General features: G+C 46.3%; 1 protein-coding gene across 3 annotated transcripts in view; it reads left to right on the top strand.

Annotated features, from left to right (window-relative positions):
• The window catches only part of LOC126533639 (uncharacterized), a 64,037-nt gene that overhangs the window by 23,547 nt on the left and 21,083 nt on the right, over positions 1–19,407 (top strand). For 2 of the 3 annotated variants that reach the window (XM_055072234.2, XM_055072233.2), the window contains exons 3-7: positions 6,663–6,895; positions 8,890–9,075; positions 9,663–9,881; positions 11,225–11,373; positions 15,620–15,675. In XM_055072234.2, coding sequence (XP_054928209.1) covers positions 6,689–6,895; positions 8,890–9,075; positions 9,663–9,881; positions 11,225–11,373; positions 15,620–15,675 — 817 coding nt within the window. In that variant the 5' untranslated portion in view covers positions 6,663–6,688. Of the gene's footprint in view, positions 1–3,861; positions 3,908–6,662; positions 6,896–8,889; positions 9,076–9,662; positions 9,882–11,224; positions 11,374–15,619; positions 15,676–19,407 lie in introns of those variants that run through there. The other variant, XM_050180808.3, reaches the window with a different exon arrangement.

Raw genomic sequence — 19,407 nt, 5'->3', positions numbered from 1 at the left:
GTTGCATGTAAAACTACAGAACTCTTTCTTTTTCTTTTAATTTTGCCAACATCGTTTCAGTTACCGGTTCCCGCGTACATTTGTTTGTTCCGCCTATTCCACGATCCATCCTTCTTTTTTTCTTTTTGTTTTGAAAGCTTACATGCGTTTTCTTCCTTGTCCCTATCGTAGTCGCTCGCATATCGCAGGGAAAAAAAAAACAGTGGCGCCTCCATATCCCACAGTATAGTTTTGTTCCGCGCCTCCCGGAAATAAAACCCGGGAAGGGGGGAGGGAGTGCGCGTTTATACTCGACACACTGTTTCTCGGGCGTTTGTATACCCTGTCTCGGCAGCGGAGTATATCGGCAAAGCAGCCCAGGGAAGGCAGGCGAGCGGGCCGAATCCGAGCTTGGCAGTGCACTGTGCGGTTGCCCGTGGCAACCGACCTGGCGCTCCCACTCCCTATGACCACCCTCTTCCCTGCCTCCCGAATCTCTTCCTCATCTTCGGGAGCATGGAGAAAGAAACGTAGGGAAATCGTGGCGGGAGGGGGGGGGGGGGGCTGTTGGCTATGCCGGGAAAGTGTGGGAAACGTGGAAGAGAGCTTTTTCTTGCCGCGACGATCGTGGGACGAAGCGGAACCTTAAAAGAAAAAACTTAGCTACTTCTTCCCAGAACTTCCCCCCTCCTCCCCTTTTTCTTTTTAATGTTCGCGGACGTCGAAGGCCGCGCACTATCGGCTTTGCACGAACTGCCATCCAGGTCTTGCGTGTCTGGTTGTTGGCGCAGCGCGGTGGTATATAGCGTTGTTGCAGTGGGGGCGCGGGGTTGAGCTGAGAGCTGCGGCTCTCCGGCGGTGGCTGTGCGTGGGTGTCTCCGTTGGTTGATTTGTTGCCATGGTTACTCCGGAGAGAGAGAGAGAGCCGCGGACGCCCTAGCGACTGCTGGCTGGCTTGAGTTGGCCGACTTCGCGATAGGAAAGCGGTGGAAACGTGAGAGCTGCGGTGTGCGTGCGTGCGTGTGTGTGCGCACGTGTGTGTGTGTGTGTGTGTGTGTGTGTGTGTGTGTGGACACAGCGCCATAGTGCGCGTGGTACCTGTGTTATTACTATTAGTTCATTGTTGGTAAATAGTCGCGAGGGGCTTTGGCGCGCTCGCCCCGGCGGGCCGTCTCGAGCTGATGCCGATTTGTGATATCTTTGATTGACATCCAGGTTCCAGTTTGTCCGTTGGATCAGCATTGATTTTTTTTTTTCTTCTTTCTGTCACACTCGCTCTCCCCGCCGCAGTAGCTCGATGGCCACCTGCCGAGTACGCGAGGTAGTGGGTCCGATTCCCGGCTGCGACATTCTCTGGAGCTTTTAAGCCAATTGCCGCTGCGCGTGTCGCTCTCAGTCGGGAAACCTCATTTATACATGCACGTGAGCTTTGTGTCATTTTAGAAGTGGTAGCACCGTTAGTGCCGTTAGGCGCGAGGCAAGCATGTTTGTGATGTGTCCACGAGCATTTGAAATTGGTCACCGTCAAAGAGTGCTCATCCGGTAGTGAGGAACCTACCTAGACGCTTAACTGAACACTTTCTAGCTAGGCGATCGCATTTGATGCCACTGGCATTCAAAGTGAAGTAGGTGCTATCATCATCGCGATCATCATCATCATCGGCCTGTTTATATTCCCACTACAGGACGAAGGCCTGTCCCTGCTACATCCAATTTCTTGCGCACGCTAACTTCCTAATTTCATCACCCCATCTAGTTTTCTGCCGTCCTCGACTGCTTCCCTTCCCTTGGCGCCCAGTCTGTAACTCCGATGGGCCACCGGTTCTCTACCCTACGTATTACATGGCCTTCCCAGCTCCGTTTCTTTCTCTTAATCTCAATTAGAATAGCGGCTATTTTTGTTGGCTCTCTGTTCCACACTGCTTGCTCTCTTCCTGTCTCTTAAACATTACGACTAACATTTTTCGTTCCGTCGCACTTGGCGCGGTTCCTAACTTGTTTTCTCGAGCTACTGTTGATGCTATGCGGACGGCTTATTGCTTCTGAGCTGTGCTTGCATAAAGTGATTTCTTGTAACTATACTCGCGGGCATGAAAAACAGCAGGCGTGCCTTTTTTTTTTTCCTCAATCTTTCAATGCGTGCAGCGCTGAAGCACCCTCGAGTTCTTGCACAAAATAATTCTGCGCTGTTTTTCCGCAATCATTCGTGTAGTTATGCGAACGAACGTAAACCGACACAAATTGGTTTGAAGCTTTGGTTTCTTTTTTTGTTTTCACTCCGGCGTGAAACCGGAGCCAAACCGGCTGATTTCGCTAAACCGGAGCGAAAGAGTGTCCCGCGTTAGCGATCTGCTCTGAAGCCGCACGGTTTGATTTCTTCGTCTGCCCATCGCGAATGCGTGTAATCGTGTCAGCTAGACTCGTCCTGTTATCTGAGAACTTTATCTTTCATGTTTGTTTGTTTTTCTCCGCGTCGGACAAACATGTTGAAATCCCTATAATGCAGCAGGGAGGCGCTCCTTCGTTTATGGTTATATCGCTCTGTGGTTTCATCACGGAAGTCTAGGGGTGCTTTCCGGACAGCCGCACTACCGAAGGCGTATATATTATGTTAGGTAAGAAGGCGTTTGTAGCCTTGCTTGTTGTCGCGAGCACACGAGGTGTTTCTTTCGGTTTCCGCTATTCGATCGCCTCCATGCTTCTGCCTAAATGCTTGCGTCTTCGGCGCTAGCAAGTTTTCGCCGACCAACAGAGGGGTTGGCGGAGCTTTTTTCTCCGTTATTATCACGGCGCTCGTTGCAAAAGTCGCGTTTCGTCTCCGCGGCGCGTCGCCGAAGCCAGGGGTTGTCCAGACTTTCTTCTGATCCGGTCGCAACGACGTTCGGAGCGCCGTCTATACCGTTTTTCTACGTTTTTTTGCAAACTCACTGTTATTTGCAAATTTGGCATAGTTTGTGAACTGTGTAGTGCACGAACGTTGCGTGAGATTACGTCTGCAGGATGACAAACACAGTGGTACGTGTCACACTTTCGTGATGCTATAATTAACCGCCTTACGGTAAGCTTCGTTTCACGTAGATTGCAACGTGTGCGTTGGATCTGCCTAAATTGTCACAATTTTTTTATCTATTTTCACCGCTACGACAAATTTTGACTTGACACTATTGTTTTATATACAGTCAAGTAAACGGACGAGTTATGCTTGCCGTGGTTGCTCTGACAGTAGGACACAATATAGACCTACGCGTGTGAGAACCGGTACCACTGTGGCCTGTACTGCCTGCCGTAATACATTATCAGTCTATTTTTACGTCCGCTGCAAGACCCAAGGCCTCCACTAGCGATCTTGCTACCCCTTTCATGCGTCGGCTGACTCCGTTCTCATGCCTGCAAATTCCTCGCATTTAATCGCACCGCCTAAGCTGTCTGCCGTACTCCACTGCTTACCGCCTCCAGTTGGCATCCCCGTACTGTAACTAGTCCACAGACCACCGGTTATCCGTCTGTTCTACACATCTTATGTTGCACGGCTGCCTAACTCCATTTATGTATTTTCATATTCTCAGCTAACTATCATGTTCTAGTACATAGAATACACTTGCAAGGAGCCCGCGCCTATTGCGACCGACATTTGGCTTGCTGGGCCATGGCTGGGCCGGCCTGCCGTCTGCCGCAGCAGAAGAGGAGGGCGAGAGACGACGAGCACGTGCTTCGGGGCTGCCGTTGCTACGATCTCTCTAGTGCGCGCGCGTGCTGGACGCGTTCCCATGACAACGGGGCCGGGTGCCCGCGCGAGTTCTCGCGTGGCGCGAGCTTCTGCGGAAGGCGCGCGTGGGGGCGCCCTCGTCGCATTTTTTTTCTTCACTAGCCCCCCTCCCCTCCCTCCCCTCTGAGCTGCCTTCACGCAAGGACGCTCGGCTCCACGGCGGTGAGGCGCAAGCGTTCGTCTGCTTGCCGTAGTTTTGTGGTGTGGTGGCTCGGTCGTGTGCGTGTGTTTTCCTACTCGGGAAACGCGGAATCTTTGGCAGGCTCGGTTGTATTTCTTTATTTGCGGTCGCCGTGGCTTCCTCGAGGATCTTCGTCCACCTCGGCTGGCGCATAGGTAGGTAGGCGAACGTCGTCGTCGAATCGAGGGCCGTGGTCGGTTGCGGGGCTTCAAGTGCGCTCGGCAGTCGCGGTTGCTTGCCTGCCCTGATCGCGCTAGATTTTTTTTTATTATTCTTACTTACAGGGGGTGCCTTCCCTTAGTGACGCTGGGCTCCGTTGCTAGGGGCAGCGCGCCGTTACCTCATGGCCGTTGTTGAAAAACACGTTAAACTCGCGCGCATGGGGATGGGCTGCGCGTATTTCTCTCTTTTTCTTTCTCCGTGCTCCACGCCGATTGCAGCGCGCCGCTGCTGACGCCTTGTTCTGCGATCTCTCGTTGATTGACGAGCGGTGAGAGCGCCCGAATTCGCGTTTCCGAAACTGTCAAGCTAGCGAGCAAAGCGCGTCCTGTTCCCGCGCCGGCGAGTTGTACATCCGGATCTACGGAGCGACGGTTTCTGTTGTTGGGTTGCCTAAGTAATGGTTTGTTTCCAAAGCCCCGGGGCCCCGGTATCCTAGCGATGTATCCTGGGCCGCTCTGACTTTCGGTAACGTTGTATCACGTTTTTTGTGTGGCGATTTCCTTTCATTTCTCTTTATGTTTACGGTTCCTGTCTTGTTAGGAGGTGGTTGTATGTTGTCGTTCACCCCCTATCGTCTTCGTGCCCGCCTTCTCTGCATTTCCCTTTTTTTTTTTCCCCTTGTCGCTGGGGTAGGATTTTAAATATTTGCTGTGTTTGTTGTTTGTGATCTGCGATTGTCGGAAGTAGCCGGTGTGCGTGGTAGTGGCCTATATTTGTCGGTGCATGGTGAAATAGACGCGCTACGTGTAGCCAAGACCAACTCTAAAAACGTTTGCCGTTAGTTGGTTCATCTCATTTCATCGGGAGTTGTCTGGTTAGTTAGCTGACAGTATTGAAAACTGTGTTTCAAGCTCAGCGGTTTCATTTCAGTTCTGCGGTAATACTAGCTGGGCCTGTCGATTGTCTTCTATATATCAAAATTTCTCGAAGCATTTTGCACGATAACCAATACAAAAGTCGGAACAAACTTGCCCTGCTCACACCGTTTAAAAAATCCATTTGCACTATGTTTGTGACATGAAGTGAAGTCAGGATCGTGGTCTAGAATTTCTACAGAACAAGTTAATTCGGAAACACATCATCTCCACCATAATTAGCCTGTCCTTTGTAGTGAGAACTTGTAATATTACCAAGCTGTACTGTGTACAGCTTATAGTACAAGCTACACCTAAACAATATGTTAATAATGTGCAATGTAGGAGCACGAGAGCTACAGTATGCGTCAGTAGTATGGAGGCAGCTCTATCAAGCTGTAAAAAAAAAAGAACAACAAGAAAGTGAGTTAAACACAGCAAAGTGCACAGAGGTAGCAAATATTCTACCGAAAGCAATGCAGAGAACATTATAATTACTTTAAGTTTTAGAATCGTCTCTTCTAGCTGCGATGAAAGGGATCGGAAGCTGTTTGAAGACATCACTGAACAAACCTAGATGGCGGCACTCCTCGCCTATTACCTTTTGAGATCCAGTGCCCATTCCGGTGGACGTTGATGTTAACTTCACGTCCTTTAAAAAAAAAAATTCACCTTTAGCACTGATGAGGGGAAAAAGCTCTAGGCAGGTGCTTACGAAGTCATATAACAATGACATCAACTCATTGCTGTTGTGATGCATTTCTTGATGTAATGGCACACCACAAGCTGACATAGAAATACTAGTCAGGATAGCTGGGTGTTCTATTTTGTCAGAATCGCCTGCACTTGGGGACAGCCTAAGAATTCAATACGAGCTACACCCACTAAACCACTCTGCGTCTGTGCTCTGTGCCATCATGCTCCAAAACAGTTTCTGATAGACGTCAATATTGAAAGAAGTTTGCCTCCATCGCGACATCACAGAAGTCAGTGAACATAATTCACTGGCACATCTATACAATAGTATTCTTTCAGTTGGACTTAAGCTCTCCACTGCACCGAGCGTAGGGTCCTTAGAGCAGTTGATTTCACTAGACTACTGGCACGCTGCCTTTCAGAGTGCCTCCTTACCCGGAAGGTCATTAAAGTTTACGTGTTCAAAAGAATGTTAGAGGATTGCTGCTGTCCACAAAATGATGACTTTTGAGACGCGGTTGCAACTTTGTGCGAGACCAATGCACCAACATTAAAAAATGGCCGTCGAGTACACTTCTAACGGTTCAAGATTGCGCTGCTATCCAGGATGGAGTACCGGCACAGCAGTCATGCGGCTACATTCATTTGCGTGTTAGGCAAATAAAATAGTTTTTAGCTGAACAAACTTGAGAGATGGTTAGCTTCTCCATGTACCTGAAGATGTGCCACTGTGTCCATAAAGCCATGTCAAATGATCAAGCTTCAAGTTCTTCAGGTTCCTAAGATACTGCTTGTGAAAGGAATTGACTGTGAAAAGCATGCTTGTTGCACTAATACTTTGCTGTATGCACTAATAATAGAAGGTCGGTCTCCCTGAGAGTTCAGCTTTAGGCCCAGCTATTATTGCCATAAAACGTGTGTGCCCATTGATGTACATGCCTTGAGTAATCATGAACTTGCACAGGTGGCGTCCCGTGGGCGCTGGGGGGCATGGCGGTAGAGGAGCCCCCGATGCGGGAGGACGCAGCACAGGTGGCTCCGTGCCAGCACCGTGAGGGGGTGCCTGGAGGGGGCGCTACCCCTCCGGGGGCCCTGACCCCTCGTGGACCAGCACCTCTACTTCCAGACGGCAGTGCCAAGGGTGGAGGAGGTGGGGGCGGCCATGACGACGAGCTCACCAGCCTCACCTGGCTGCAGGTGGGTGTGCAGGATCCTGCCGTCTCTTCTGCTGTGCTTGGCAGCTTCACGTTAAAAGATGACTACAACGCTCTTTGGACACAGTGTAAAGGCTCACTCGCACCAGCAACTCGCCGAGGTCGCGCAAACAAGTTGGTCGCAAATGGTCAACTTTAATCAAAATGCAGCCGTTTTTGGTTCGTCGCTCAATGCTTAATTTATCACTTGTGCAACTGCGATCGCAAACCTACTGAACCACTCAGTGACGCAGGACGCCTTTATACGCTGACACTTGTTTTACATGGTGCTGGGGCTGTGAGCACCGTGTAAAATTCAGTAGCGAGACATTTTGGCATGGCGACAGACAGGTCGCGTTTGCCAGTGAGAGCATCAGTTGCCGTGACTTGCTCCTTGGTTGCCAGCCGCAGTCAGTTGCATGACCTCTGTTATTGGCCGTTGTGAACATCTCTTAAGAGCTTGCGATCTGTACACAATGCTGTCGTGAATATGCGGCTCAAATATTATTCTTCTGCATGAAGGAGGTAGTCTACAGCGAAAGCTAACGCTTGCTTGCTCGTCCCTGCTAATTTGCTAATGAATGGGGAAGCAGCAGTTGCCAACACGTCCTGCTCGACCTCTCACTGCTTCTTTGATGCTTTCATGTGCCTTTGTCAGGCGCTAACCTTGAAGGTTGCGAAATTAATGAGTTAAGAAGGAGCGATATGCAGGACATTGCAATTTCAGCAATATTTTTAAAAGCTATTGATGCAGTGCCCTAAATAAAGAAATGTACTCCCTACATCAGAATAGTCTAATTTTAATTTGACTGCAACAGACCTCATCAAACTCAGTGCAGTGGATGCCGAGTGAATAGGTTATATAAGATAGATACAGTAAGACCTCCTCAGTTAAAGCATCTGCTTAAGGAAGCACCGTGAAACTGCTAATGTGTTTTTAAAAATAAGTCCGCAGCGTGACGTTCTGGAGCAGCAAAACCTATGCGAGCTGCTCATTCGGAACGCTGCTATATAAGCTCGAGCTGGTTTAGTGGTTGTGGGCACCTGAATCTGTGCCCTCAACTTATGCGCCGGCCCAACACGTGCTCACAGAGCACTTCAGACACGAGCTGTACAGCTGAAGTGTTTTATAGCTAAGCTTGCATAGCCTATCCCCCCCCCCCCCCCCCCCCCAAGGGGGTGTCCCTTTCTAACTGCTGTCGGCTGTGCAAGCGCATTGGCGGCAAAACATCGCACTCCCACAACTCTTAAAAATTGTACCATAAGATACATATAGTCCTGTATTGGCTTATGTAGTGCCTAAACTGCACCGCATCGTATTCTTCCCTCTTTCCATACCCTTCACTCTCATGATGCCTAACTAGCCCCGGTCAGCTGTGGCATTTGACTAAAGGTTGTGCATTACCTGTGTTCTTTGTTCATTCTCGCCATTTAATGACGCATGCGCATGGTAGCAAGCAATGTATACATGTGAAAATAGCATTTCGGCAATGGCAAGAACAGTTGCATTTTGGAACCACTTGCCGGCATTGGACAACACGATACATATGCTGAGATTTGGTGAACATGTTAATCGCATGTTGACCAGAGAAATTGTAAACATGGATTAAGTGCGCATATTACTTCCACAGGCAGATATAATGCACAATCATGCAAATATCCGAATACATGGACACTCAACCTGCGAAAAAAGAGACCTGCACATTATACATACCATGTGTTGTTTTTCAATGCACCATTCTCTCCAAAACTGTGAAAGCTACGCTTACAGACATAGGGAAGTGTACAGGCAGCTCTTTCTGTGTGTTTGCAAAAGCACCCAGCTTTCTGCGTTGTCAAGGCATTGATGTGTGTAAATCCAACCTTGCCCTCTTCCGGCACAAATTATGAAGGTCTGTATATGTGTCAGGTGAAACGCACAGACACTGTGTACTTAGATTTGTGCAGAGATAAGTGACTGGGATTGGCCGTTTCTTTCTCTTCCCTGTCCTCCATCAGGACACGAACCTGCTTCGCAAGTTAGCTGGGCCACCGTCCTCGTCGGCCAACCACCAGGGGAACGGGACGATGGCAGCGGCTACAGGTAGCCGGAGCTCAGGCAGCACGACGTCGGCCACGTCGGTGGGCGAAGACGACGAGTCTCGGGAGTGGGGGCCCCCGGGACAAGTGCCCTACAACCCTCAGGTCTGGCAGCACTTTGGACTTGCGATATTCTCATACGTACGACCTGCCCCGTCATATATAGACAGCACTGCAACAATCTCTCGACCAACGTATCTTATATATCAATCAAATTAACCTATGAATTGTGTGGTCTATCAATCCGTCAATCATTCATTTGGTCCATCGACATTCATTTTTTTTCTTTTACCTTATGCATACAAGATACAGGGAAAAGAATATCTGGCAGCAGAAAACGCTGGGCTCCGTCACAGCGAAGTCAAGCTCTCGCCAACCATACTGCAGACAGAAATGCTCGCTTTGCTAATAGTTTCAACTTACGCTGTAGCCAGGCACACCTGTGTATCTTGGAGTGACATAAAATTTTGTAATGTGCATTGTGAGTAATGCGTGGTGAGTAAGATGCGATAAACGGTAAATGACCAGTAAAACACATTGTATTGGCTTCTTTCCAATAAAGTTGAATAAACCTTGTAGTTGCCTCCGCTTCTTTACGAGTTAGATGTCTTGCTTTCATAGTGGGCCTCGCCGTGCGTGTCTGGTCAGATGAGGTTGATGGCTCGTCGTTTTCTCTTCCCGGCTGCATGCAGGTGCATGTGACATCGAAGCCTCCGTACTCCTTCAGTTGCCTCATCTTCATGGCGATCGAGGAGTCGGCCGGCAAGGCTCTGCCCGTGAAGGACATCTATGCCTGGATCCTGGGCCACTTCCCTTACTTCCAGCGGGCCCCCACGGGCTGGAAGAACTCAGTCCGGCACAACCTCTCCCTCAACAAGTGCTTCCGCAAGGTCGACAAGGACAAAGGACAGGTGAGACAGTGGCGGACATGGCAGCATCAGGACGCAGCAAAAATAAAAATGGCAGGAAGGGATTGTTTGCAGAATTTTGAGCGACCCCTAGTACCAGAATTGGAAACCTTGCGTCTCGCCTGACAGTACATGCGATAAGTGACATCAAAACAGCTGGTGCACTTATAGCGTAGGTTGCCTGATGCAGTTGCGTGACTTCTGTCGTCTATGATTGAGGAAAGCTCTGTCCTTTGATGGACTGTAGATATTGGACAGTGCCACATATCGAGCAAAAGTCATTTGCAAAAGTCTGTCAGTCGGCTCCTGTGCCAGGCTGTTTTTCAACCAACACTCATCCTCAGGCTACATTTCTTCCTCTAAATGCAATCCCCCATGGAGGAAGCACAAGCAGAAGGGCTTTCAGAGAACCTCTGAAAATTTCATGATCTCAGGGTTCCCTTGCCACCAAGCAAGAATGTAATGTTGCCATTCTATAGCCTGGCTTTACCACTGCTAGTAAATTTGCTAGTTTCTTGGTCATCCTAGACACTGGAGGGTTCCTTTTGAAGAATTTATCACGCCTCTCCAGCTATAGATGTTACGCAAAACCTGCAAGTGCACTTCACCGCACGCTTCCCTTGACGTAACCAAGGTGGCGGACCTCGGGCTAGAATCGCAAGTGAAGTGTCAGCATGCGGGATGGTGATATCATTCCTGCCGCCGTCCATTCCATGCACTGTCAAAGCTTTCAAAACAATTGTCTTGGCTTTAACAGTGCTGCTTGCGGGAATACGGCCATATTGGTTAGGACAAGCTAGCCGTGTGTGAAAGCCTGCGTGCGGACTTTCACGTGTCTATTTCAGCAGCGATATTGCATCTTATATGCAGCTGCCTCATTACCCATACAACTTATTCCCCTACCCTGGCTCGTCGAGATGCTGCATTCAGTTGGTTATAACTGAAATGAGCAGGCTAGTGGGCCTGGGAGAGAGCTGGCTACACTGATTAGTGTAGTCAGCATTGTGTGCACGCAAGTTAGTTTTAGTGAGCTGTATATGAGGACATACCATATTTGATGAACTAAAAAGTTTCTAAAAAGTGTAATTGATTAGTAGTCATTCACTTGCGAGCATTGTGTTTGCATTGCATGTATGCAAGTTAGTTTTTAGTGAGCTGTAAATGAGGATATACCATATTTGGCGAGCTGCAATGTTGCTAGAAGTGTAATTCATTAGTAGTCACTTACTTGCGAGCATTGTGTATGCATTGTGTGTGGGCAAGTTAGTTTTTCACGAGCTGTATGTGGCAGAGGTTCATCTTTATCGCCTTCTTTTTGAGACATGCACATGTGCGTGTGTGCGCAGAACATTGGCAAGGGATCCCTGTGGTGCATCGACCCAGAATTCCGGCCGAACCTGCTGCAGGCGATGCGCAAGACGCCCTGCTTTCCCTACACTCACCTCAACTGGGCAGCCCCTTCGACACCTCACTCAGTGCCTTCTCAAGACAACGGGTAGGCACCGACCACAGTGACTTTAATGTCGCTGCCTTCTTAGTTATTTTTTTTTTTTTTTCATTGTCTCCCTAGACATTCTGGAACAAACCTCCGATGCCCAATGACCGTATGTTACGGTGACGCATTTTGCTTTTTCCTCCCACCCCTTTGCGTGGACGGTCTGGCCAAGTCAACTGGACTGATTCCATATGTAATGAATGGCGTATGAGGATGGTCCTGATACCAGTGCGTGATATAATGTTTGAACTCGTGGACAACTTTCCATGGCAACCAGCCGCGGTTGCTCAGTGGCTATGGTGTTGGGCGGCTGAGCATGAGGTCGCAGGATCGAATCCCGGCCATGGCGGCCACGTTTCGATGAGGGCAAAATGCGAAAACACCCGTGTACTTAGATTTAGGTGCACGTTAAAGAACCCCAGGTGGTCGAAATTTCCGGAGTCCTCCACTACGACGTGCCTCATAATCAGTAAGTGGGTTTGACACGTTAAACCCCATAATTCAATTCAACTTTCCATGGCAGTGAAGAGAAAGCAACAGGGGCAGATCATCCGAGCATGCTTTGCAGTGCCAACTACAGTATTTGTTTCATTATAAGACGAGGTTGCAATGGGGAACTGGAGAAAAAGAACTTGCGTATGCACACTAATATAAAGTCATATAGAGTAGCTGACAGATGAGGCTCGGCAGGGATGGCCTGAAATATAAAATATAATTGGAAGCCCTGGAAATTACTAATTGAATAATCGTGCAAAGCCTTGCTACAGGACGAAATTTGCGCTGCTGTGAAGTCATACCTGAAGGTCGAATTCACATACAGTGAAACCTCGTTACTATAAACATAACATTAACGAAGTTTTCAGATTAACAAACTTTTCCAGAAATCCCCTGCTTATAGTTTCAATGTAAAAATATTTCAGGACTACGAACTTCGATATGCCGAACTTTTCAGAATAATGATCATTATTCAGTTTGTGTCATGTTAACAATTGCTCCGTACTGCAATTCAATATTCCAAAATCTGGGGATTCTTAGATTTCCGGGTTACTTTCATGGCAGTTGAAACAGAAGGCTAGCATAGGACAAGGCACAAAAAGCAAATGCCAGTTTTTTTTTTTTTTTTTTTAAGTTGCGGAGGCGATGAGGCATCTGGTTTTGCCATTGCATGCTCTGCCAAGCAACGGTCACCTAGCAACGGAGGCTTGTGTTTTCCTTATTTCGACCTTCTTTCTGAACATGCCTCTTTTTTCTATTGCACTTCTTTTCGCCTTTCTGCAGCCATACTAGCTACGCGTAACTGTAACCTTTGTGCTAGTGAAATGTAACCTCCTCTCTCACGGGGATGCCTGATCGCGCTTTCCCGACGGTGTCGTTTACATGCGCTTGCTCCGGAATAGTTCAGGTGTCTGCCTCGAGCGAGACAGTTGCGTGGTGTCCATGGCAAGAAATGAAGAGAAACAAGCAAACAAAAACTAATATTGCACTTTGGGGAGGCAACGTGGAGCTTCTTCTTTGTTGGTGGTAACGCTGATGAGAATGCAGGACTCCTTTTTCAGGAGCACACTTACGTGAGTGCGCATTGCTTCCATAACTTTTCTTTCATTACCACAGCAGGTTGTCTGCAAACATAGCAAGCGTCTTTATGTGGTCTGTTATGCTGGCCAATGCCAGAGGCAGTGAAAGATCACAGCACCCACCTGCCTTATAGCATTAACCAATAGAACTAGCCAGTAAGTGTCCCTGGCAGCATACCTCGATACGGCTTTTGGGACGCTATCGCTTGAGATTGGCAGCCATGTTTCAATGGTTCCTGCCCAATTTTGCCAGAGGTCCATTTCAGTGTTTCATTTTCTTCACCCTACGCTGTTGGCCGAGACGGTACTGCACCGCTGCTGTCAGTGGCCACTGCGAGAAACGATGAGGAATGAAAAAATGAAATGGGAAGTTATGGAATACAGGCCCATGATATCATTTTCAGTCGAATTGCAGTTACTGCATTTTGATGAATTATTATTTTAGAGCTGTCCTTCGGTCACATTTTCGATCTCTATGATTCGAATGGTTGTGGCTGTTTGTCTGTTAGATTTGTTTTTATATAGCCCGTGATGTTTAACAGTATGCAAGTTTATAGGGCATCCTTAAAATTATTACTTACGCCTTTTGGCGGCATATAAGTGATAGAGCCCATACCTACTTTTACCTTGAGTGCCTACCAATTGTCATGTTCCCCCAAAATGTTCGTGGCTCTTCGAGGGCGCTTTATTGAACTAATACCCCTGTCACACTGGGTGTTCTAATGTCATTCGAACCGAATGGCATTAGCATCGAATGACATTATCCGGTTGCTACACAGCGATATTTAATGCCATTAGCACCGAATGACTTCCGCAATCGAATGAGTTCGAGAAACTCATTCGGCTTCGCACTCGGAGCGAATGTGTACTCTCAACCCCAGAAACTAAGCAAAACAGGACACAATATTTGCAAATTGAAAACCGTACTCATATAGAAATAATAACGTTTGCGTGTTTTAATGGTTTTGTTACTTTAATAAAGAGACAAAATATGTGCGGCCAGCTGTGGCAAAATGTTGTTACTCTCCAGCTCAGCAGCGTCTGGCCGCCGCCCATGCCGCCGCCACTCTGCTCGTCGGCCATAGAACGTCTAATCGCTTCCTCCGATTATTACGCCTTCTCGTAATGCAAACTACGCAGCAACTAATCGCTTCACCTACTGCAACTTAGCGTCGTCGTCCAGCATCGTCATGTCAGCCATTTTGTTTGTTTTCAATTTATCGGCTACTCAGGTGGCTAAGCCTTGTTTTGGCTTATAGTGGCCACATGGTCTGAAATAGAACAACTTTTTTTTATAGGCATTACTAAAAATTTTTTTTTCAGTGAAGTGACGTCCCAAAAATACATTTAAATATATGGATTGCTTATGCAAGCACTTTATACCTACCTTGTTCTACTTTCGGTGCCACGTATTTTTCGGAATTATCGCCATTGATATCGCCACCGAATGACATTAATTTTTCGAGTGTAGCACCTCCGCGGGCAAATGACATTCGTTGCACCGAATGCCATTAGATTCGAATGACATTAAAACTCCCAGTGTGACAGGGGTATAAAGCTATTTTTGTGGAATCAGGTGTGGGCATGAATTGTTTAGCAGCACGAGCTTCTTGGGCAACAGAGCCTGAGGCAGTCGCTTGCGCCAAGGGCTGCGATAAAAGCCCGAGCTGGTTTAGCAGTTGCTGGCACCCAATTCTGTGCCCTCAACTTATGCGCAGGCCAGACAGGTCCTTAATGCAGCGCTTGTAACCATTTGTGTAATAAACATTGCGATTTGTCCCTTTAAAGTGCACCTTCCATTTAGCAGAAATCCTGTGCTTGATGACTCGTTTCAAGAAATGCATCCTCAAAATTTGTTTCAGGATGCATCGGTGTGCTGGGCAACACTTATCAGCGTTCCATTTTCTACAATCAACACTGATAAGCACTCTGGAAAATGAAATATTGATGAGCATTACCTGCAACATCAGTGCATCCTGCCACAGATTTTGAGGATTTATTTCTCGAGATGGGGGTGTTAAGCACAAGATTTCTGCTGTGTGAATATTACTGCGTTACTACAGTCAGACCCGGATATATCGAATCTGAAGGGGATCACAAGAAAGCTCTATATATAGGTAATTCAATATAGTACTATAAAATAGAAATTTTATGCAATAAGTTTCAAGGGGATTTTACAGCTGTTCGTTATACACTAATTCGTTATATACAGGTTTGACTGTACTAGTCTTCAATTCCACATTTGGGATGTGTGCTGTAAAGGGATGAATTGGAAGGTAATTAGAAATATTTTTGTTCATTATAGTGCTAACATGACCTTGCAGTCTGTTTTACAAGTAGTGTCCACCTATTCAGTGGATGTGATGGAATCTGCGATGTCTGCCACAAGTGGCTTTTAAAAAGTTTGTTTCCATTAAAATAGATGACCTAGTAGGGCATTTTCTCATGGCAACACAACAAAAAAGGAACACGTGGTCAGGATTTCAAGAGGTGTTCCTTTTCGTGTGTCAAGTTTTGTTCATTTGCTTCAAGCTACCACGTGTTACCAGCAAAACCTGTTCTAGATATTTAAAATTGTAGCAGGTAATTTTTATGAGGTTGCTCGTTCATTTATACATGCCAATTTTGTTAGTAATTTGCCTTTTCTTTGTGTGTGGTCATGACCTTTGCAGTGATAAAGCCTTGTCTCCAGACCCATCTCAAGCCCAGAACAATGTTCCATCACCTAGTAAGCACCACAGACCTTTCTATTCTATTTGTTAGTGATCGTGTGTGGGGAACAAGATGAATGTGATGTGGCAGGGAAATGGGACTAGTGCAAGGTTTCAAATCCATGATGGGAAAAGGACACTTTAGAGCAGCTCCCGATCCATTAAGTTTGGTATAGTATTGTGTCATTACCCTGTTATTGTTTATTTAGAAAAACAATTATTGGTTAATAGTAGAGAGAAAAATGAAGGGCAAGCTTTTTCATCTGTGAATTTCATGCCGTACATGAGCACCAGCGTGCGAGTGCGGCATTAGTATACATATTTAAAGTATGCTTTCGGCATACAGGGCACACTTGATGGCAAGAACACTTCTTGAAACTTGGTTTAGTGGAGTCTTTCATCCTGTTACAACGTTGCATAGTCCATCGTTACTGATAAATGATTAACCAGTCCACGAGGTGACGCTGTCAAAATCTTGAGTGCATTTTGCTATCACAGCACCGTAATGTACAAACAGCTCAACTTATCGTTCCTGTTTAGTGTCCCTTTAATTTGGCATTGTGTTCTCCAACTCACCGATCAAACAATTTGTGAGATATAACAAAGTAAATGCGAAATATTTCTCGCCGATATCACTGTGTAGTTGATGTGTACTTATGACTAATATCGGATATAACGAACATATTTTCACGTCAAATCTGACTTTGTTATGGCGAGGTTCAACTGCAGTCGTACATTTCAGAGCGGTGTATAATATGTTAACTTTGTCTGCTTTGTATGTTTCGATAGATGCAGTTCCCTGAATTTTTATATCAATCTTTGTTGGCGTAGTTGAGGGTGTTGGGCTTCATCCTCTGGTCTTGTTGAAATTTCACAATCATAAACAATTTGTAGTGGCATAATTAAAAAAGAAACTGCTCCCTACACTTGGTGGACTTTGACCTTTTCTTTTAAGTGCAAGACTCACTCATTGAATTCTGTGCAGTGAATGCCAAACAAAAGAATTTCTTCATTCCGGTGTATTTAGATAGAAGCCCCTGAAAAGAGTCTTCTTTAAGCGAAGCACCATGAAGGTGAGAAAAGAAATTGCAGTGCGACGCTCTTGGGCAGCAAAGATACCGCAAGCTGCTCATGCCGAACGCTGCTAAAAGAATCTCGAGCTGGTTTAGTGGTTGCTGGCACCTATACCTGTGCCCTCAGCTTATGCGCCGGCCCAACAAATGTTTGAACAGCACTTAAGAAACATAAACCCAGCCTGCATGTTTTCTGCAAGGAGCTGTATTGGTAACGCCCAGATTTCTGCTTTCCCGAGACCCTGACGCGTAAATTTGTCCTTCGAACATTTTCAACTGGCTGAGCATTGGTCATCTGTGATGTCACCAAACAGTCAGTGGCAGTCTGACTGGTCGTCGTTGATGGTGGCACTGATTCATAAGTCTACAATTCCTTCTCGGTCTTTACCCCTTTGACTGTAACGCTTCCTTCTGTTCGTAAACATGACATTTTTTATGTATATTTTGTCCTTAATCTAAATGCACTATACTGTTTACGGAAAACTAGGAGAGGTGTGCAAAAGCCATTGCCATTGTTGCTTAGCACAAGATGGCATTCACCACGAGCATTGTCGTAATCATTGATGGATTTTTCATCGATTTTTGTCAGTGCTCGGTTCCGCTGGTTCAGTTATCTCAAAGCACCTGCGGAAGGTCTACACGTGAAGTGCATATTTAAATAAGAAGACCCAGATATTTAATGCACTAGCCAACTAAAAAGAAAGATGTAATGAGTGTACACTCCACTGCCCAACAAATTTTGTTTGTAGCTGCTGCCGTAGCTCCGCTTCCCGCTTGGTTTAATTTGTGGTGCTCACTGGTGTGCGTGCTCTCACGTTTGTATGCTAGTGTGTCTCAAATTTTTCGACGAAATTACCGAAGGTTAGCAACTTTTTTTTTAAGTGGCTAAAGCGGAAGGCTCACGAATCCATAACTCTTTGCCAAAAACAACAGCTATCACGGTTCTGTAAACTACATCTGCTGGAGCATCCAAAAGGACAAGTGTGATATATAAATTTACAGCTTATGGAAGATTACTGGTAGCCAGCATTGATGATTAGAAGTAAATGGCTCATGATCTTGTGTACTGTGTGCAAAGAAAAATGGCATAATGTCATGCATACTGCTGTCTTCATGTTGGAACAAAAATGCAAATGCGCAAACTTGAACATCAATAGTACAGCAGTGGCAACAATGCAGCATCAAGACTATTTTGGGGCTGACAGGATGGTGATGGTATCCAAGACTAGTGTTATCATCATCATTGGCCTATTTATGTCTCCTGTAGGACAAAGGCCTCTCCCTGCGATCTCCAATTACACCAACAACGGCCAAAAGAAAGGTTACTACCACAGCAGTCTTTTTTTGGATAGTCTAGTGTTTTGCATACGGTCAACTCATTTAGGAAAGGTCTTGCATACACTAGCTTTTCTGTATGTTCTGGCTTTTAACTCTTCGAATGGGACAACAAGGAATAACTCGGATGTTTTCCTTGCTGCGAAGGGTCGATCTGGCTCATAACAATACCGCATTCTTCAGTCAGTTCGAAGGCAGTCGCAGGTTTGTCCCCTGAAACTCTATAAACAGCTTGTGGCTCTTTCAGCAAATGTCATAACATTCATGCGTGTAATAGCAAATGGGGCACTTTGGTGAATGTCATTTGCTGGGAATGGTCATTAAATTTGTCCTGCAACAGTTATCAGAATGATTCGAAAGCAGGTTGACATTTCAATTGCATCCAGAGCTGCAACAGCCTTTTTTTGCATGGAAATCCGAGATGTAAAAAATTATATTTCGAAAATTATGGCCAGTAGCATAATGTGTTTGTCTATTTACAGAAATACACTGAAAGACGTAAAATTTTGTCTTACTAGCGATAAATCTTAATGCCATAGTGACATCTGCCACCAACAGGCGGCACTGTACAAACTGCTGGGTGGCGGCAATGGAAAAGAAATCTGCCATGAGTAACTACTTAAGAGGAAAAAACTAAATCAAGAGAGAAACAATTTATAGTAACTCAAAGGGAAGCTCATTACTTTTCGTAGCAAGATCAGGATGCCTTAGGACAAGCACTTGTGAAGTGAAACCTAAGAACAAAGAAGAAGCATGTGCTTGCTGCAGTAAAGCTAGGGAAACAATGGAGCATGTTTTATTAGAATGTGAAGATATCTGCCCAGCAGTCGATTTGGGCACCGATAGACTCCTTGAAGCCCTTGGGTTCAGTGAGAGCAGAGGGAAAGTAAACATGTCCGCAATAGAGATTAGTAAGAGAGATTGGAATATTGGTGGAAGAAAAGTAGGGAAACGACAAAAAACGGAGACGTACAAAAAGCAAGTTCACAATAGGGGTTCAGAAACTTTGGTTATGGGAATTCATCCTGTCATTTTTTTTTTCCTTTCTGTTTTATTTTTTGATGTAGGTAGCACATTAGGCAATAAAATAAGAGCTTGGTGGCGCAATCCATGACCCCCTTCCAAAGGTGATGCTCATAACATCCATCCATCCATCCATACATGGAGTTACTGTATAGGCTCCCTCTAGGGAGCCTATGCAATAGCAGCACTACTGCTTTTCATGCACTGTTCGCACCACCTCCAGCGATTCTAGCGGCACTATTCGCCGAGTGAGATCACATGGTCAAAATTCGCACCACTGGGCTGTGGAGAAGCCAACACTTGGCAGGCGATATCAAC

Source organism: Dermacentor andersoni, chromosome 7 (assembly GCF_023375885.2).
Source record: "Dermacentor andersoni chromosome 7, qqDerAnde1_hic_scaffold, whole genome shotgun sequence".
Lineage (NCBI taxonomy): Eukaryota > Metazoa > Arthropoda > Arachnida > Ixodida > Ixodidae > Dermacentor > Dermacentor andersoni.
Note: the sequence above shows the minus strand (reverse complement) of the source record. Positions and strands in the feature narration are given on the sequence as shown.